We start from the raw sequence: 21,533 nt of genomic DNA, 5'->3' as shown, positions 1-21,533 counted from the left end.
TGTGAAAAACAGCATGTATCCATCCTAAGATGACATGTGAGAAATGACATGTATTTATCATATGATGGCATGTGAATGTATGACATGTATAATCTACCCTAAAGTGACATGTGGATGCATGGCATGTATAATTTAGTTTGGAAAGCAAGATAAGACAAGCATAACTAAACATGTGATTACATGGCATTTACTAAGAAAATAAATTGAATGATGAAGAAATAACAAGGAACACGAAGGTAATTTTTAGAAGATGCGGAATCAATGTCATTTGACAATTTTTTTTTTTGAGATTCATTTGACAAATTATTGATCTCGAAGAAATCTTTTTTTTTTTTTTTTTTTTGGGCAAAGCAAGAAAAATCATTTTCTTGACCTTAAGAGCCTTTGTACAATTTTTTTTTTTTTTTTTTTTTTTTGGGCAAAGCAAGAAAAATCATTTTCTTGACCTTAAGAGCCTTTGTACAATTTTGAGAAATTTTGGGGCCATTTTGTGATTTCATGAAGTTTAGGGTAAGAAATGTAATTTTGTGAAGTTGAAGAGTTAATATGCAATTTTGAAAAGTTTGGGTTGAAGTTGTGATTTGGAAATGTCTTGGGTCAAAAGTGTAATTTTGAAAAGATTTGGGATTGGTTTGTAATTTTTAGAAGCTGTGTTTATGGCTTGTGGACCCACAAGTTTGGGCTGAATGTTTGGGTTTAACTTGAGGTTTTGTAAGTGTTGGGCTAGAACTTTGGGAAATTTGATGGGCCTAAGTGTTCATGCTTAAATAAATTTCAGACTGGGCCTACTTTACACACACACGGATTGGGTTTAAATTTATTTAAATGTGTGGGTGTGTTGGGCTGGATTTAATTGAGTCTTTATTTTATTTCTTTCGATCTCTTCAAATTAAAATCTCCCTCATCAAATTAACATAATCTTCTCTAACCGATAGCACCCTCTTTCTCTCTAATCCCACATCCTTCTATTCTCTCAAAATCAACCGATGCTTCTTGGTTGGACCTTCATGGCCGAAACCTCAACTCCTCTTTCTCTTAGCTGAAGCTCTCTCCTCTCAACATCTTACACTAAACTCGCTCGGATCTTTTTCTCTCTCTAAACCAAAGCTCCACGGCTCCACCGCCAACCACCATGACCAAAGGTGGTGGTCTTCTCCTCTTCCTCTCTATTTTCTTTTTCTTAATTTTTCTATTCAAAGCTCCCTCCTTTTTGGTCAGTGTGTTGGGAGATTTGGGTTTGGGTTTGGATTTCAAAGGTGGGATTTTTATTGGGTTTGGCCAAAAGGTGTTTGTGTTTTGATTTGGGGTTTGTTTCGAGTGGGTATTTTCAGGGGTTGGGTTTTGCGGACATTTCAAAATGAGTTTACTGGGCTATGTAGCCGTGTGTGTATGTCCTGTGTTCATGAATAAATGTGAATCTGAGCATGTGTAAACAAAATGTATCAAGCACAGGCATGTATGAGCAAAACTGACAGAAAGGTATGAGCTTTTATGTTCAAAAATGCATGCTTGTGTGAATAAAAATAATGTGTACATTTTCTGCGTATCTGTGTGTACAAATCTAGATATTTGAACATTAGCATGCAAAATAAAAGGGGAAACAAATGCTACCCATTTTTAGTTTGAACTTGTTGCTGTTTTCCTGCCATTCTGTCTAGCTTCTGAGTTGTGCTCTTGATAGCTGAAAAAGGAACAAGCTTTAGATTAGACATTGAGTTAGTCTGTTAGAAATGGAAAAGAGAGAAGAGAGAATGGGAACAAAGTGAGGAAAAGAGACATTGGGCTTGTTTCACTTTTACTATCTTGTTCTTAGAGCATCTCCAACGAACAAAATTTAGAGAGTAAACCCACAAAAGGGTGCTTCAACAGTCTCTCTAAGTTAATGTTCATGAGCAAAATAATCAATTGGAATAAAAAATTCAGCCACCGATTAAAATATTTAATTTTTACTCAATATTTACCACGGTTAACAACAAAATCATTTCAGATCTTTTCTCTCTCAAACATCTCTAAACTCAATCTCAATAAAAATACAAACTCAAATGACAATTTTAAAATTAATCAAATCAGAACAAAAAAAAAAAAAAAAAGACAAAGCAAATCTGACCCATCTGAGCCGCGGTGGGGATGAGGACAAGCAGTGGTGGGGAAGAGGACAGGCATGCGTGAACATCCGCCGGCGATCTCTGTGTGTGACTGTGTGATAGTGAGAGAGAGCTTCTCGTTCTGATATGTTATAGAGTGGACAGTCAACAGTGGTAGAAAAGAAAAGCAAAAGTAAAAGTGAAGATAATTTGTTCCCCTTTGGATAGTGCTGACTCTTCAGCGCTGTCCTGCGTTTTTTTTTTCTTTTTTCTTTTTAAAGCGCGTTTCAGCAAGGCCAATGCACTTCCCGTGGCTTCAGTGCAGTGTTGACAAGACTCATATATTTCTATTTTTTATAAAATTTTTATTAAAAATGGGTCTTGTAATATTATTTATATATTTAAAAATTATTTTATTATAGTGTTTTTAGTTTTTAGCAAAATAAGTAATATTTAAACACACTCAAAGTGTTATGTGTGTCGAAGAGAAAAATTAAAATTGAAAAATACTAATATAATATTTTTACAATACTTTTACAGTAAATTTTAAGTAATATGTTGTTACTAGTTAATATTGATGAGAAAAAAATTAATTTAAGTGGTGTATTCAAATTAAAATTAGTAACAACTTACTATATGTAATTTCTTGTGAAAGTATTCTCTTGTAATAACTTTATTACTCTAATAGATTTTCACAATTATATATCTGTGAAAAACTATAAGCAATAAATTTTAAGTGATAAGTTGTTACTAGTTAATATTGGTGAGAAAAAATTAATTTAAGCGATATTTTTAAATTAAAATCAGTAACAATTTACTACATATAATTTGTTGTGAAAGTATTTTCTTGTTAATTATTCTTACAGCTTTTCACAATTATATAACTGTGAAAAGCTACCAGAGAAATAGTTATAAGAGAATTTGCAATGGGGGACGAAGAAATAGAAATGATTTACTTTAAGGTTAGAGAATCTGTGTTTTAGTGGGAAATATATAGCTCATTTCATAATGATTGTGTTGATTAAACATTATGTTCTAAATAGGAGTGTCAGTTTGGGTTAGCGTGTCAGGTTCGTGTCGTGTCGAGATATTAGTATTTGACTAAATGGCTTAATCATAATCCGACCAATTTAATAATCGTGTCATGATTGTTGAATCCTAACTCAACCTGTTAATAAGGCGGGTTGAACTGACCCAACCCATTTGACCCTTTTAATAAACGAGTTGTGTTGGTTTAACACGAATGTAACACAACCAATTTCAGCCTCCATAATATTAAATATAACATTCATCTAGAAATATTTTTTTACATCCCAATAGCAGCACATACACTTCAAGTCTTCAATCCAAATTCAAAATAATATAGTTCAACAAAAATATAACATCCATCTAGAAATAAATTCTTTACACTCCAAAATAAATGCAAACACTTCAACCCAAATTCAAAATAACATAATTTAACAAAAATAAAATAACATAGTTCAACAAAAATATAATATCCTTGGAACTCACCAAATACTAAATATCAAAATTGAAAGAATTACAACACATAGTAGGCTAATCCCAACTATGACTATGATTATCATCCATAAATTCTAGTTTATAAACTATCTCAATAAACCCACTTGCAAGATATGCAGATGGTGTCCAACACTAATACAAAAAAAAAAAAAAAAAAACACACGCACAAGACAAAAGCTACACCAGGCCTTAATCAACAATTAATATATCTCATATTAATAACAGCACATGGATTCAAAGTATATAGAAAAAAACATTATGCAAAAAAATTACTGAGAATTTTAAAACACAAGAAAAGTTTTCTTTAATTCTAAAACTACTAAACACATTGAGAGAGAGAGAGAGAGAGAGAGAGAGAGAGAGAGCAATAACCTTTGAGATTTGAGTTTAGAATTGGGTGTGAGACTATAAGAGAGAGAGAGAGAGAGAGAGAGAGAGAGAGAGAGAGAGAGAGAGAGAGAGAGAGAGCAATAGCCTGTTTGAGATTTTGAGTTTAAGAATTGGGTGTGAGACTATAAGATAGTAGAGTGAGCACGACTAAAATAAATAAATAAATAAATAATTAGATATTTTTAAGAAGGTTTAGAGATTTAGGGTTTGTAAAATTTCAATCTCCAATTATATCCCCTTTAAGTTTTTGTAATTATTCACTTTTCTTTTTAAATTTAAAATATATGTTGGATATAAAAGGTATTTGACAAATCTAAAATAAAATGAATATTTATTTGTTATACGAGTTAAATGAGTTGTGTTAAGTGGGTCATTTCGGGTTGACACAAATAAATTGACGTGTCAAATGTGTCTATTGCGAATTACGCAGGTTGACCCGTTTATGTCGCTTACAGGTCGACCTATTTATGACCCAAACCCATTAAGGCTCAACTCTAACCTGCAAAAACCCGTGTCATGTTCACAGGTTGGGTCGAACATTGACACTCCTAATTCTAAATATCATATACAGATAAAGGAAAAAGGTGGATTAAGATCTGGAGGTATGGCATGAGTGCAACACCATCAAAGAGTTAAGATTCAAAATTAAAAAGTTGACTTTTTCCGTCAACTCTTAGCTCAAAAAAGTTAAGAAGTTAAAAACTTTTCTAATCTAAGGTCTTAGGAAAAAAAGTTTTAGGATCTGTTTGGTACATTAACTTAAAAACATGTTTTTAGTTTTTAAATAACATTACATGTATTTTCACAAACTTTTTCACCCACACGTATTTCTAAAAAAAACTGAAAATTGTTGTTTAAACACATATACCAAATGGGCCTTAACTTTTTAACTTTAAAGTTTTCTCTCAAGAAAAGAAAAAAATAAATAAATAAACTCCACCTTGGGTATTGTACTGGATTTCAATCCAAAAAAGGTGAAAGGTGAGTTTACAAGGGTATGACTCTTATTGTGAACATTCCTATTTCCCATTAATTATTTTTTGAAATGTGAGACAAAATGTGATTTTAAACAAATAAATTTATTTATTATTATTGCTTTAAAACCCCTATTTATTTTTAAAATGTGAAATAAAAATTAAACAAATACCCTAACAAAAAGCAAGGAATGCCAATCTCAAAACTCAACCTGAATTTTCTTGCTGATAATGTACTCATTATCATCATAAATTAATACACAGCATAAAATAGAATACTAACAATAACATCATTATGTGACGAGCTAAATATTCTTTCAAATGTCAATGAAGAACTACATATGTAACACGATTTTAGTGCTAACTACCGTCTCAAAAGAGATAAGAGACGAGCCAAATCCATCAATCTTGAACTGATGGTATGTTAATAGACTTAGATTTGAGAGCACTTCAATAGTTTGGTGCGAGCTGACATGACCAAGCAAGGTGGAAGAGTGGAGACCACTTTTCTTGGCTCTTCTTCAAATATCCAACCAAATGTGTTAGTTGTCCCCGCAGTACTACCACCTATTTATGATACAATCAATTCTAAATCTAACCTCATAAACCCAACCAACAAAAAGAGAATTACATTATGCACTTGGATAGAAAAAAGTTAGACAAAGACATATTTAGCTTGATTATGCTCCTTCCAATCTCTTTCAAACACTTTGCTTTTTTATCTAATGGCACTTTCTGTGGATTGCCATGACCATAATCCTGAATCAATGTCAATGGATTCACAGAAGAGTAAAGAAATATTTGTGTCAACAGCTGCGGTGAGGTTGCAAAAAGTTTACAGGAGTTATCGTACCCGGCGCAGGCTAGCAGATTCAGCTGTTGTTGCTGAAGAGTTGTGGTAAGTGTCAATGTATGTTTCATATCATTTACTTTAAGAATGTGACTGTGTTTTTTCTGAGAAGTTATGGAACTATTTGGAGGTCGCAAGCTATAGATTATGCAAGGCTGAATCACAGCACGGTTTCCTTCTTCAATTTTCACAAAGCAGAAACAGCTGCCTCACGCTGGAGTAGGATCAGCTTGATTGCTTCTAAGGCATGTAGCTTACACAATTATTAACATCTTCATTATTGTATTTGCAACATATTTTGTTATGATTTCCAATGACTATTCTGTTCTTGGCCTCTTATTTTATCATTCACGCAAAACGATAGAAAACATTAATATTACAATTAAAATGGAAAAAATAATGGTGTCATACTTTAATAAATAATAATAATGTTTTCATGTAATTTGATAATTTTGGCAGGTTGGAAAAGGGTTGTATCAAGACGCTAAGGCACAAAAACTAGCTTTCCAACATTGGATTGAAGCTGTAAGCCTGTTATTTTAAGCTAAAAATTCACTATTATTATTATTATGATGATGATGATGTTCCGCAGATTGATCCAAGACATCGTTATGGTCATAATCTCAACTTTTACTATGAAGAGTGGGGTAAAGGTGATACAGAGCAGCCATTTTTTCATTGGTACACAAACTTATCTTGGTTGATTCTTTGATTTTTCTGCCTCTAGTGCTATATGGGCCCACAAATATCTGCACCATGTTTCCTCTTTTTTCCCCCTTCCTCTTTACCAAGAATGCACAGTTTAACCAATTTTAGATGCTTCCGCATTTGACTCCAAATGCAACCAAAGTGATAAAAAAGAAAGTATGAGCACAAGTACGGGAAAGTCTCAATAAAAACTATTCTGTCACTAAGACTGCTTGCATGAAACTGCTAATGCCTTCATTGACTCTTATTGTTGGTTGTGAAATAACATAAAGTGTATTACATTCCAGTCTGGTTTGTGTAAATTCACATTCTGCCATGAGAGTTGCTAGTGTTCTTTATAATTTGCAGATTTGTCCAAATAAGAAAGGCCACATTTATCTGATTGTTTTTGCCTCCCACTGAGAAAATGATGGGGGAGATGGGATTGATTATAACAGTAATCTTATCTATTGTGAAAAAAGTTTATATTCTAATGTGATTGCAATTTCAATGTCAAAAACTAAGACCAAGCAAAGATGTGGTCATGCCAGCGCATACGCAAAGATGTGGTCATGCATCACCTCTAAATGAAAGTCTCCAATTATTGAGAAATGTCATAAAAGAAATGAATACTATGTCATCTACTATGTTCAATAATTTCTAGCATTCATAAAATCATTATACAATGCAATAGATGTTTTTCTTTTCAAGGACTAAAGCCAGGGACGGACCCATGCTGGGGCAGAGGGGGGCCATTGCCACCCACCCCCCCCTATTTGCTCTTATATATATATATATATATATTTATATTTGTCTCTCCTCCTCTAAAATATTTAGATATTGACCTACAAGAAAATAAATAAGTAAATAAAATTTATGCCCCTTTAACTACAAAAACAAAATAAATAAATAAATATGGACTAAACAAAAATCGCGGACAAAATAAGAAACACTTATTTTGTATGTTATACTTTGTTGATGTGTTTTATAATATGAAATGTTTAAGAAATACTTATTTTGTATGTAGTATTTTGTTGAATATGAAATATATATTAGTTTTTATTTTCATAAATTTTTGTTGGTTTTAAGCTTTGGCCCCCCCCTAGATATGAATCCTGGTTCCGTCCCTGACTAAAGCTTTATCCAATAAAAAGCATAAAATAGTCAAATACATTAAATCAATACTCAAAAGAAAAGGCACAAAGACAGCAATCTGAAGATTATAAAAGGAAACATGACAAATGTAACTCACAGCATTCTCTCCTTTTAATTTTCATCTAAGTACATGATAAACGTAACTAAATCAGTAAAAAAAAAAAACTGTTTTGGTATTTAAAGTGTAATTCTTAATTTCTAAAAATACATGTGCATATGCAAAGATGCATCTCAATCTCCGTCTCTGTAATTTCATCCTGTATCCAATGTTCATTTAATTGCTGTCAAGAATAGTAAAACTAAATAGAAAGGGGAAATAGTTAAAAGTTATGGTATCAAAGTACATTGCAAAAATAGAATGTCTGGAATATTATTGAATGTTAACTTCTTACTAGAAAAACAAAAACAAAAAATTATTGAATGTTAGTGGGTTAGCATGATAGGTTTCAAGCCAAGGGCTTGAAGCTTTATCTCAATGCTAGGGGGTATCTTCAAAATCGCAGAATACCTCTCATACAAAAACCTCACAAGAATGGAGATAATTATATACTTTCTCATACCTCGATGTCCCATGCAAAAAGAAAGAATCTCTAGTGTCAATTAAATCAATGTGTCATTAAACAGCTTAATATATTCCTTGTGTAGGTTGGACGTTGGAGATGGCAAAGATGTTGATCTCAAAGATTGCCCAAGATCAAGGCTTCGACAAGAATGCATTAAATATCTCGGACTGGTATGCTCCTCCTTTAATATGAAAAATAGTATCACAGTTCATAAATCAGAAACCAAGATCAGAATGGGGTCAGATTATTACTATGATCGGAACACCAACTTTGTATGCTCCGTGGAAATCAATTATATCAATAGCCATTAATGAGTCTAATGCATTTCAGAGTATCATGAAATACCATGATAGAAATAAAATAAGTGCCGTTTCTGGTTATTACTTAATTTTCTACAAGCAGGAAGCACTAAAACTCTACCTACAAAATAGCTTTGTGTTTTGCATACTAAAAAGCTTATGGGAATGAATTGACTTCAATTGGATTTTAGATGCTCTTTAACACCTGCTCTACTTAAGCTTTCCTAACTTCACTCACACTGTTTGTGGAAATGCATCATGAACAAGCAAGAAAGGGAATACTATGAATACATAATTGCTGAAGGGATGATAGTGCATAAACAAACTGGAAGTCTCCTTGATACAAGTCAAAAATTGCAAGGCTCAAAATGGATTTTTGTTATGAGTACCTCCAAAAAACTTTATGCTGGTGAGGTAAAAATTGATACAAACACCACACAGTTTGTTGACCGTATTCCCAGATCTAAGATGCCACTTTAGTTTGCATCATCTGAAGCCTAATGCTTTGTCTCCTTCCCACCAGAAAAGGAAGGGATCATTTCATCATTCCAGCTTCCTTGCAGGAGGGGCCACTTTGGCTGCTGGAAGACTTGAGGCAGAAAGTGGCAAGCTCAAGGTATGCATGTAGCATGCATTTATTATAATGTTTCCATAATGCCATTTTCTAATGACATCTTTGTATAATTCAATGTTCTCATTATGGAGACATGCAACTAAAAATGTTCCATACCTCTAATCTACACATTATAGTATTCAACCCAAAGCTTAAGCTATCATTGGAGAGGCCCAACAAGTACATATACAACCAAGCACACACCCAACCTGTTTGGGATTCCTCTCTCACTTTCAGGCTCACCAGAAACTGAAACCAAAGAAAAATATGCTCAGTGACTCTACTGATATTGAAAGAAAGACAAGTAGGCCAGGCACATGGAATCCAAGAACAAACAAGCCAGACTTTGACATCATGTTCATTCTGGGGCTTTATTTAGTAAACAGCCCTCAAATCCAACTTGCTGTAGATACTAAGTACAAATGCTTTCACAAGAAATAAATGATTGCTATGGAAGGGAACTGCATATCTTAATTTCACATTTCCCATGGTGTATAGGGTTGGAGGAGTTGAAACAGTTGCTTGTACCTGAAAAGTGCAACACTATCATCCTCTAGTGAAGCATACTAATTGTAGAATTTTAAATTAGATACAAGCAAATCCTATCAAAGAATTAAAAAAGTATTAATGATTTTAGTCTTTCAAAATTGCTTCTGAATTTAGAAGATCTTATTTTTTTACCCTTATTAAGGGTGAACTTCCAATTATATGAACGTTTAGCTCAAATGTTACTTTTAATAATAGATGTCAACAAAATGCAAGACTAAGTTAACTTCTTGATTATATGGTTTACTCAAAGCTGATGTGAGGTTCAGTTTAGTTTGAATGAGCTCACAGGACCATCTTTTGTTTATAAATTTATGCAATTAATTGCGTAAGAATCCCAAGCTCTTTAAGACAAGTTGATGCTGGCAGTGGCAGATCTTATAAATTCTTCTAGATTACTATATGTCAAATCAACATAATTTGCATAAGGCAAAGTCCCATTATATAGATCCCAGAGCTCTCACATTTCAATTCTTCTCGGCTTTTTTATAAATAAATTAATTTTTTTTTTTAATTTAACAGTTGGGGGAGGGGGGATCAATTCTTCTAGTAGTTAACACATTAAACCCATTCATTTGGTATCAAAGGAAATGCACTGGTAAGTACTATCTATGTGCTATATATATTCTACACACATCAGCATATTAACTCTGGTAGGATCAAGAAACGCTTCCAGTTACAGATAATAAAACACTATTCTTTTTGGGTAACATAATAAAACATAAGTTTATAAGGAATCTATTCTTTTAATTTTATTTTAACAAAGGAGATAGTTTGCCAACGTACTTTGTATATAAACTTGAAAAGTCTCTGTTTCTTGCATCCAAATTCTGAATATGTCCTTATGACTTCCAGTCAGTATCGGCATACAGTGGACATTACCGACCAACTGCGGAGAACCTTGGCAGCTTCTTAGCCTTCCTTGATGAGAATGGGGTCAACCTTGATAAAGTTCAGGTACGCAACTTATATATAATGTCATTTCACAAATCTGCTACCCCTCTGCTAATTCTACATTGATTTAATTGCAGTTGATAGAACATTTGGAGACATGAAAATAGCTTTTCAAAATTTTAGGATATTGTGGGTCACAATTTGATATCTATGAAATTTTTTCTGCCATTGTTCACTTTTGTACTTCTTTTTATAATCTAAAACCTGTACAATGTAATCAACATATGCCTAATATACTGCTTCTACCACATTTTCCTCTGAGCTCTATCTATTTTAGTCAGGTATTTTCCCCTACAGAAGATCATGAGAGCTACAATAGCTGCAAATCAGTTAATGAAGGAAGTTATTCAACAAAAAATGTTCAAGAAGAGAGTAAACTTGGAGAACTAACAAATTCTGAACCACCCTGCCAAGCTCCTAGGGAGAATGAGATTAACAGCAGACCCTCTGAATCATGTACCTATGCTCAAACAAAAAGCACACGAACACACAGTTATAAGAGAACCTTGTCCAGTGATCTCCAGAGAACCAGAACAAGTCTTCCAAAGAAAGAGATATTGCAGAGGATCAAGTCAAAAAAGGAAGTAAGTTCATATCAACTAGGGCATCAGCTGTCATTGAAATGGTCAACTGGAGCAGGCCCAAGAATTGGGTGTGTTGCGGATTACCCTCTGAAACTAAGGCTTCAAGCCCTCGAGTTTGTTAACCTCTCACCAAGGGATCCTCCCACACCATCAGTCTTCGATGTTTTTCTTAGTTCAATTACAACTTTATGTGTGGTAATGTGACCTTAGATTGACTGTCTTTCTTACAAGTTACTATAAGAAGTCAACATCACTTTACTGTTTAGTCCTCTTTCAATATCATCTCATAGAAATATCGATCATCTCAGACGATCATGGATTCATTTCTCTTATTTTCTCACATGTAAAAGACTATAATGTATGAACAAATACTTTTTTTTATCTAATATCCCTGGCTTATTCCCCACAGTGCAATACAAACATGGCATCAGGCATGTATCCAGTGTCAAACAACTGGGCTGTCAACCCATCCAATACCTCATGGAGATTTGTTTCTTGGAATTGTGTGTAATGAGTCGCAGAAAAGTAGCATATACTGTTCTTCAATTCAGCCCAGCTATATCCTGTATCTTTCTTTAATACCTTCTCCTTCATTATTTTTCGCACTTGTGCTGCTTCATTCCACATCTTGGCCTCAGCATATATATTTGAAAGCATGATATGAGCTGAGGTATCTTCTGGATCAATACTCAAAATTTTCTCAGCAGCGTATCTTCCCAGAGCTACATCCTTGTGAATTTTGCAGCCAGACAAGAGACACCGCCAAACCACCTTATCAGACTCCATTGGAAAACTTCTTATGAGTTCAAAAGCTCTTTTTGTCTGTCCTTTACGGGCAAAAAGGCTGACTAAAGAAGCTAAATGATCTGTTCTTGGGGAAATGCCATGGTCTTTGATCATTGAATTGAAGTGGTGCCATCCCTCCTCTACAAGTCCCACATGCCCACAAGCAGATAAGACTCCAAGAAAAGTAATACCATTAGGTTTGATCCCATTACTACGCATTATGTTATAGATCTCTAAAGCTTCCCTCCCAAATCCATGTTGGGCATATCCCACAAGTATGGTATTCCAGGAAACCAAGTTTTTTGTAACTAGAATGTCAAAAACTTTCCAAGCTTCACTTAGTCTTCCACACTTAGCGTACATGTCTATAAGAGCACTCCCTACAACCACATTTGAGTCCAACCCAGGTTTTAGGATGCGGCAATGTGTTTGTTTACCCCACTCGATTGCTGGGATATCGCCACAGATGCTAAAAATGCTAGGATATGTATGAAGATTTGGTTCAAATCCTTCAATCAACATATCCTTCAGAAGCTCAATAGCTTCTCCATGATGACCATATCTAACATGCCCAGAAATCAGTGCATTCCACGAGATAACATCATGTTCATGCATTTCCTCAAAAGTTTTTGATGATTCCTCAAGAAGCCCACATTTTGAGTAAAAATCCAGAATTGCATTGCCAACGAATATAAAGGAATTGAACCCCATTTTAATGATCAAAGAGTGGAGTTGTGTTCCAACTTCAACATCCACTGTATCTGCTAATGCTCCAAGTACTGATGAGAATGTTCTTTCCCTAGGTTTCAAACCCAAAGAATGGAACTTGTGGAAAAGATCAATAGCTTCTATTGCTTTTCCTTGTTGAGCACAGCCTCCCATTAGTGCAGTCCAAGCCTGCAACTGTGGCTTATCCACCTCCAAAAATGCCTGATGAGCATAGTCCAATTCGCCACACTTCGCATAAAGATTTATCAATGCTGTCACAACAAAGGTGTCAAACCCAAGTCCACACTTTATGACAAGGGGATGCACTTGCATCCCAACCTTCAAGTTCTCAAGTGAAGCACAAGCTCCCAACACACTCACGCAAGAAAATTCATTAACTTCCACTCCTTCCTCCTGTGACCTCCTGAAAATCTTTAAACCCTCTACATTCTCCCCACATTGACAATAAGAAGAAAGTATTGAAGTCCAAGAAACTAAATCCGGCTTCAAAGTCGCATCAAACACAAGCTGGGCAGATTTCAACAAACCACATTTCCCATACATATTAACCAAGCAATTACTAACTTTACCATTCAACTCTTGCTCATGCCTATAAATCCTTCCATGAATCTCCTTACCAGCTCTTGCATCACCTAAACTAGCACAAGCAGATATAGCACCAACATATGTATAATTATTGGGATCAAAACCATCTTTAGCCATTAATCTGAAACAATTCAAGGCTTCTTCTGGCATACCCATTTTGGAATGCCAAGATATTAGAGCAGTCCATGAAAGAAGATTTCTTTCAGGCATTGTATCAAACACTTTGCGAGCATCATTTATGCGATTAATTTTTAGGTACAAAGACATCAAATGGTTATTTGCATATGCATCGAGGAAAAACCCAGATGTGATAATCTTGCCATGGACTGCTCTGCCTTTGAGGACGAATTGGGTGTCGCCGAAAAGGCGTAGAAGGTGGGCAAAAGACATTTGAAGAAAATTTGAGAACTATGTCTATGAGAGGGGTGGGTGATGAAATTGAAGGGGTTTAAGTTTAAGAACATATTCAAAAACTGAGAAGAAGCATAGGTTGAAGAAAAGAAATGGAATCAATGTTAGTGTTAGTGACTGAGGAATGTTCGGTGCCCACTACAAATATCAGATTTTCATGGAGTGGGAGAAGCACGGACGTTTGTTTGAATGGCCCAAACTCAATATATATATATACATATATATATATATATCTCTGTGTGTGTGTGTGTGTGTATTAATGAAAGACTCAAAATATATTGATACAGAAACCAAGAGCCTCGTCCAGTTGTGTGTTCCTAGTCAGGTTTAAAGCCATCACACAGGACACAGCATGCTTTTGTACGTGGTAAGTTTTGTGGTATTAAAAAACACAAAACAATAAATAAAATAAGAGCCTTAGTTCAGAAGAGCTTGATTTTCTTTTTCTTTACTGGTCTGTATGAAAGATGTTCCGTCTGATATTGCCCCTATTGCTTTTGCAGATTATTCACGATCTTAATAAAGTTTTTGCAGGCTTGGTCCTGATTCTCAAAAAAAAAAAAAAAAAAATGAAAAAGAAAAAAGAAGAGCTTTCGCTCAACTGTGACTTCTTGTTGTTTACAAGTTTCAATCCTCTCATTAATTTTTGTGTGTCGGGGGCTGTTTTTTGCGCATAGCCACGTATCCTTGGAGGTGTGACTTTGCTAAGCCGGATTTGTTTTAGAGAGTCCAACTTGGAACTCGACATCGGGCCGCATAGACTAATAGCTTCCGGTGTATTTTTAACCTACAAAATAGATGAAGTCCAAAGTCTTAGAATCATAATAATGGTTGAAATAAATAAATGACATGCTTAGCATGATAGCTTTGATTAAATGATTAGTTGAACATCATTATTATGTTTATTAAGTGACGTCTAATATTAGAAAGTAATTAATTAGGTGTCATATGTCCAACAATGGGATGAGTCCACTAGTCCGTGTCAAGTTGCAGTTCACGGTTCATGTTCAACATAATAGGGTATGTCTAGCAACGGTCCATGTCCAAATAATATAGGTCCAATGGTTTATGTCCAAGTAATATACATCCAACAATGATTTATGTCCAAGTAATATATGTCCATTGGTGGTATATGTCCGAATAATATGTCCAACTATGGTAGATCAATTTATTAATATATATATATATATATATATATATATATTCATTAATGAAGTATTAGTGTGATCATGTTCATTAAATAGTGAGATAATATTAAAGTAACTTGCATCCAGCAGTAAGATAATAGTGAGTTAACATATAGTCAATAATGTAACTTCAAAGATGGAGAAAAGTATCGACTTATCTTATGTGTTTCTAACTCCAGCTGTATAGCATCACTTTGTTCTTTGTATGATTTGTGGTTCTGGCCATATAACAATAATGAGCTGATGACATTCCAACAATATAATAACATTAACTGAGTGATATAATGATAATGAATAAAATATATTTAATAATACAAGAATGTAATGACTTATCTTCATAGTTTGGGGCTCCAGCTGTAGAACATCAGTGGACTTAGACATTTCAGCAACCTTCATATTTGAAAGGGAAAAATGGGTGCAACTGGAGGGAGAGAGAGCATGTCTAGTCGTGTGCATCGGTTGGTTAAGTTTGTCCCCTTAATCATGCACTTAAATGATTTTCCCCATGTAATGCCCTTTTAGTTTTTAGCCAAGTTTGAGTGATGTTGCCTTCCATGAGAATGACTTTTAATATTTTGCTTCTCATAAGAAGGGCTTGTGGCATTGTAAATATATATCTTCCATGAGAAAGGGCTTTTAGTAATAAGTTCTTGGAAGAGTGTTTGATATATTTTAAGATGCGTGGAGATAGTAAGAAATATATATATATATATATATATATGTGTGTGTGTGTGTATATATTTTGTGAGATATGGTGTTTGTAATATGTATAGGAATTATATATAAATACTTTGTTGGACATGGATCTTGTATATGTATACTTTGTGAGGCATGGAGTTTAAAGATATATGAGAAGTATGTATGGGTATTTTGTGAGGAATGTGTTTGTGAAATATATGGAAGTGTGAGATAGGTGATATGAAGGTTAAATTTAGTAAATACATGATCATGAGATTAGAGCTGCTGCTGGAATGGTTTTTTGTGTTATATCATGGGTTATGTTGCTTTCTAAGAAGAGAGATTTTGTATGAAAAATGAGATGGAGATGTGTTTTTGGATAGCAAAATGATGATACTTCAGAATAATGGAGTGTGGGAATGATGGGTAATGGGTAATGGTGTTGTAATATGTGTGATGTAATGGTGTTATCTTAGAAGAGATATTTTTGTAAGGGAGATGAAGAAGTATGGAAGAGTTTAGAGATATATGCAGCAAGGTGAAGTTTTAGAATATTGGGGATGAGAGAGGGATGAAGAAAGATATGGAGATCTTTTAGAGATATGGCAGCAAGATGGAGTTTCAGAACATTGAAGATAAGAGAGGGATCGGTCCTCTCTAGTGTGTAGCTTGGTCCTCTTTATATAGAGCCAAGCTATGTAACTAGATTAGAAATAGTTGAAGGGAAATTCAGTAAATAAGTAAAAGTCTTTAACCAGGTAAGTGGTTTCATTATAGGGATTTTGTTTTTTAGCCAAAAGAAGAAAGCTAGAGACTTCAAGGCTGATGTTATAGCTGTAACAACTGTCAATCACAGCTGTCACAACTGAATGATGTCATCCAAATGACATCTTACTTGGAGGAAAAAAAATTTGGCATTAAATTCATGATTTGGCTAAAAATGGCAAGATAATCTTTATGAGATCCTCTTGTTTCTCTGGGTATGACAGCAAGCTGCTGAGATTGGGCATTAATGGGCAAATGACATCATTTTAGGACATGTGTCAACCTTCTGGAGCTGTTTCAACTTTTGCAGAAAGTTGTTGTAGCTTCCACTGGAGCTATTACAGCTTGTGCAGAAGCTGTTGCAGCTTTCGCTGGAGCATTTTTTGGTATTTTCGGCAAAGTTTCCTCTCTTGGAAAAATTATATGTTTAGTCCATATATAATTTTGGTAAGTAATAGACTAGTTGGTTGATATTTGATGAAATTTTAGAGATGTAATTATGATCTTTTTGTATTTTAATCAAATCTTGGAGAGTAAGGAGAGCATTTAATGCTAGATATGAGATACTAATATATATTTAGCCATGTGCTTGGAATTGATTTATATGAAAATAATAATATGATATAATCATATTTTAAAACTTATATTATATGATGGACATTAATTTTTATGTAAAGAGCATAAGGAGTTTTATCATTTTAAGTGTTATGTGATATGAGAGACTTACCAAATGTTACCTATTGCACATTGACCCATCAAAGTTCCGGGAATTGGGGAAGACATGCCAAGTAACATACTTTCCTTTATCAACTTTGAACCACTGAAGCTTTATTGAACATACTTTTTAGCTCTCCAAATCACGACTCCCAAAATTCCCCCGATGAGACTCATGAGCTTGGATCATGAGCCAAATATGAGATGATGTGCTATGAGCTTAAACCATGGGCTTTGACACATTTTTTGTGTAAATAGGGGCTCTTATGGGCTTTAGAAGAGATTTTCCCAAAATTCATGATAGTGTTGACGTGGTGCGGGTTGCCAATGAAATGAAACCATGTGGTGGGAAAAATTTGTCCTCAACATTCAGCCCCCCGAGTGCATGGGCTTGCTTTGCAAGGGCTTGTCTTGCAAGGGCATGCACGAGTGAAGATGTTTCTTGAAAGAGATTGGCCATTGCTGGATCAATAGAGTTATGTAGTAGGAGTGCCTCTATTGACATATTTGATACTTTTTTGATCAATACCCAATTGTAGCCCCCAGAAATGAAATCCTTTGGATTAGTGAATCAAGCCTCCGAGTGTAGAAAGGCATTGGATGAGCATAGATTTGTTGCAGGTATCACAGCTGAACCGTTGGCTATTTCTTCTTAATTGCATGAGCTTTGTTAATTAATTTGCCATGAGCTTGAACCATGAACTTTGATTATGGGATTGAATTCCATTGATAAAATAACTTTGCCATGGACTTGAATCATGGGCTTTTAAAATATTGCCAAGTTGTATTGGGCTTTTGATAAGATATTTCCAAGCATTATTAGGCTTGGGCTTTGATATATAATTTGCCACGGGCTTGAACCATTGGCTTTAATTATGGGATTAAATTCCATTGATAAAATAGTTTTGCCATGGACTTAAATCATGGGCTTTTATTATTTAGTGTAATTATAGAATAAATAATTATATAGTAATATAGTTTTTTATGGGGCTCTGACAAATGTGTGCCATGGGTTTGTAAAATAAACGTAATTGTTGTAGGTTTCAAATATGACTTCTATGAGTTTTGAATATTAGTAACACAAGTTCATATTTCTCCATGGGCTGGATGTATGTTAGCCATGGGTTTTGGAAAGATGAATAGTGTTACATAAGATAAATAGTTACTATGTTTTTATATAAATCTTGTGGTATAGATAAGTACATATATATGTTAGGAAATCTATGTTGCCAAATATTATTAGTTTCGGGCTTTTAGTAAGATATTTGAAATAATTTATTTGCCAAGTATTATTAGTCTTGGACTTTTAAGACTTTACAATAATGTTTGCCAAATGATATTGCGCTTTCAAAATATTGCCAAGTAGTATTGGGCTTTTGATAAAATGGTGCCAAGTATTATTGGTCTTGGGCTTTGAATGTTAATGGGATAAATAATATAACATAAGATAAATAATTATAATTTTCATGATAATATTAATATATATATATATATATATTATCATGATTTCCATGGGTTCTGTAAAATAGTAAGGTAAATATTAATTGCCATGCTTTTGCACGGTAGAGAGATAAATAATGTGATATAAGATAAATGCTTACCATGGGTTTTATTAAGGTAAGTTCCATGGATTTATAATAAAGTACGACATACATAAGTGTCATAAGTTTTTAATATAATTGCTATAGATTTTAAGGTAAAAACTTTTATGGTCTTAGATATTAATAACACATATTCATAATTCTTCATGGGCTTGATATATGTTTGCCATGGGTTTTGGAAAGACGAATAGTGTTAAATAAAATAAATAGTTAAAATTAATCGCCATAGGTTTTAAATATAATTTCCTTGGGCTTAAATGTTAGTAACACAAATTCATAATTCTCCATGAGCTTGATGTATGTTTGCCATGGGTTTTGGAAAAAATGGATAGTGTTACTAACATACATAGTTACCATGGGTTTTACAAAATAGATTCAATGGGTTTATAATATGGCATAAATTATAGCTATGCATTTAAGAGCTTAAAAAAAAATGTTCATTATTGGGTTTCAAATATTTGTAATATAGTATTTTCCAAGTATTATTAACCTTGGGCTTAAAATATTGCCAAGTATTATTAGTCTTGGGCTTTAAATGTTAGTAATATAAGATAAGTAATTATTATAATATAATTTTATTTGAATCTTTTATGTGTTTTTGTGTAATAGCAAGGTAAATAATAATTGCCATGGGGTTTAAGATAATTACCATGGGCTTTATAATCATCGAATAAGTAATTACTTTGATAATATAATTTTTCCATGGATTTTTATGAATATTTTCCATGGGTTTGCAAGATAAATAAAATTGCCAGAGGTCTTGAATATAATCTCTATGGGCTTAATTATTAATGACACACACTCACATTTATCCATGGGCTTGATATATGTTTGCCATGGGTTTTGGAAAAATGAATGGTGTTATTTCATAATATAGATAATATGGTATAAATATTTGCCATGATTCATTAGCTTATATACTTGTTTAGGAAAATCAATTTGCCAAAGATTATTAGCTTTGGGCTTCAAGTATAATGCGTTTGTAAAAAAAAAAAAAAACTGTTTTGCCAAAGATTGTTAACTTTGGGCTTTTGAGCAAGATATAATATTTTTGTAAAGTGATTTTGGATTTTTTTGAAATGATGGTTTGCCCCCCAAAAAAAAAAAAAATAGTACTTGGGCCCTTAGTAAAATATTTATAATATGATTTTTTGCCAAGTATCAATAACCTTGGGCTTTTGATAAAATATTGCCAAGGATAGTATTTGAGCTTTTAGTCTTTTAGTATTTAAAAAATTTTCCCAAATTAGTATTTGGGCTTTTGTTAAAATATTGCCAAGGATAGTACTTGGGCTTTTAGTATTTGTAAAATTTTGTCAAACTAGTATTTGGGCTTTTGATAAAATATTGCTAAGGATAGTACTTGGGCTTTTGAGTATTTGTAAAATTTTGCCAAACTAGTTGTTGGGCTTTTAATAAAATATTGCCAAGGATAGTTCTTGGGCTTTTAGTATTTGTAAAATTTTGCCAAACTAATATTTGGGCTTTTGATAAAATATTGGCAAGGATAGTACTTGGGCTTTTAGTATTTGTAAAATTTTGCTAAACTAGTATTTGGGTTTTTGATAAAATATTGCTAAGGACGGTTTTTGGGCTTTTAGTATTTGTAAAATTTTGCCAAACTAGTATTTGGGTTTTTGAGTATTTGTAAAATTTTGCCAACCTAGTATTTGGGCTTAAAATATTGCCAAGGATAGTACTTGGGCTTTTGAGTATTTGTAAAATTTTGCCAAACTAATATTTGGGCTTTTTTGTAAATAGTTGCCAAAATAATATTGAGCTTTTAGAAATAGTTGCCAAAATAGTATTCCCCCCCCCCTTTGCCCCCCAAAAAAAAAAATAATAGTACTTGGGCCCTTAGTAAAATATTTATAATATGATTTTTTGCCAAGTATCAATAACCTTGGGCTTTTGATAAAATATTGCCAAGGATAGTATTTGAGCTTTTAGTCTTTTAGTATTTGTAAAATTTTGCCAAATTAGTATTTGGGCTTTTGTTAAAATATTGCCAAGGATAGTACTTGGGCTTTTAGTATTTGTAAAATTTTGTCAAACTAGTATTTGGGCTTTTGATAAAATATTGCTAAGGATAGTACTTGGGCTTTTGAGTATTTGTAAAATTTTGCCAAACTAGTTGTTGGGCTTTTAATAAAATATTGCCAAGGATAGTTCTTGGGCTTTTAGTATTTGTAAAATTTTGCCAAACTAATATTTGGGCTTTTGATAAAATATTGGCAATGATAGTACTTGGGCTTTTAGTATTTGTAAAATTTTGCTAAACTAGTATTTGGGTTTTTGATAAAATATTGCTAAGGACGGTTTTTGGGCTTTTAGTATTTGTAAAATTTTGCCAAACTAGTATTTGGGTTTTTGAGTATTTGTAAAATTTTGCCAACCTAGTATTTGGGCTTAAAATATTGCCAAGGATAGTACTTGGGCTTTTGAGTATTTGTAAAATTTTGCCAAACTAATATTTGGGCTTTTTTGTAAATAGTTGCCAAAATAATATTGAGCTTTTAGAAATAGTTGCCAAAATAGTATTTGGGCTTTTAGAAAAAGTTGCCAAAGTAATACTGGGCTTTTAGAAATAGTTGCCAAAATAGTATTTGGGCTTTTGTAAATAATTTGAGATTTTGTAAAAATATTGCCGTGTAGCAACGGGCTTTGTAAGGGTACCGTGTAGCAACGGGCTTTAAAGTGACGAAACATTATGTAACAGAAAGACCTTTTAATGAATTAGAATTAACAATATAGTTTTGCTTCTCATGTGCAGTGTCAAGGCTATTTTATATACATTATTTACCTTTTGAATTTCTTGTATATGTTTTGTTGATTAATTTAGTTGCTTTTCTCTAGA

General features: G+C 33.4%; 2 protein-coding genes across 2 annotated transcripts; one reads left to right on the top strand and one right to left on the bottom strand.

Moving 5' to 3' along the window:
• The first annotated feature begins 5,664 nt into the window (after window positions 1-5,664).
• Window positions 5,665-10,997, top strand: LOC111988614 (IQ domain-containing protein IQM3). Its single transcript, XM_065763276.1, has 9 exons — window positions 5,665-5,867; window positions 5,950-6,064; window positions 6,279-6,344; window positions 6,412-6,500; window positions 8,307-8,394; window positions 8,791-8,937; window positions 9,047-9,139; window positions 10,538-10,639; window positions 10,914-10,997. The coding sequence occupies exons 1-9, from the start codon at window positions 5,695-5,697 to the stop codon at window positions 10,941-10,943; spliced, it is 903 nt and encodes a 300-aa protein (XP_065619348.1). The 5' UTR covers window positions 5,665-5,694; the 3' UTR covers window positions 10,944-10,997.
• LOC111988612 (pentatricopeptide repeat-containing protein At2g27610-like) lies at window positions 10,279-14,260 on the bottom strand. The gene has a single exon (XM_024020400.2). It carries the CDS (start codon window positions 13,708-13,710, stop codon window positions 11,617-11,619), a length of 2,094 nt encoding a protein of 697 aa, XP_023876168.2. The 5' UTR covers window positions 13,711-14,260; the 3' UTR covers window positions 10,279-11,616.
• Between the last annotated feature and the right edge of the window lie 7,273 nt (window positions 14,261-21,533).

Source organism: Quercus suber, unplaced genomic scaffold (assembly GCF_002906115.3).
Source record: "Quercus suber isolate HL8 unplaced genomic scaffold, Cork oak 2.0 scaffold_501, whole genome shotgun sequence".
NCBI classification, from domain to species: domain Eukaryota; kingdom Viridiplantae; phylum Streptophyta; class Magnoliopsida; order Fagales; family Fagaceae; genus Quercus; species Quercus suber.
This window is presented reverse-complemented; position numbering and strand designations above follow the sequence as displayed.

Coding starts and splice junctions, on each gene's coding strand:
- LOC111988614 (XM_065763276.1), top strand. CDS start 5,695: ATGGCACTTTCTGTGGATTGCCATGACCATAATCCTGAATCAATGTCA. Junction 6,501..8,306: donor GAGCAGCCATTTTTTCATTG/GTACACAAACTT, acceptor TTCCTTGTGTAG/GTTGGACGTTGGAGATGGCA. Junction 8,395..8,790: donor GCATTAAATATCTCGGACTG/GTATGCTCCTCC, acceptor ATCATGAACAAG/CAAGAAAGGGAATACTATGA.
- LOC111988612 (XM_024020400.2), bottom strand. CDS start 13,710: ATGTCTTTTGCCCACCTTCTACGCCTTTTCGGCGACACCCAATTCGTC.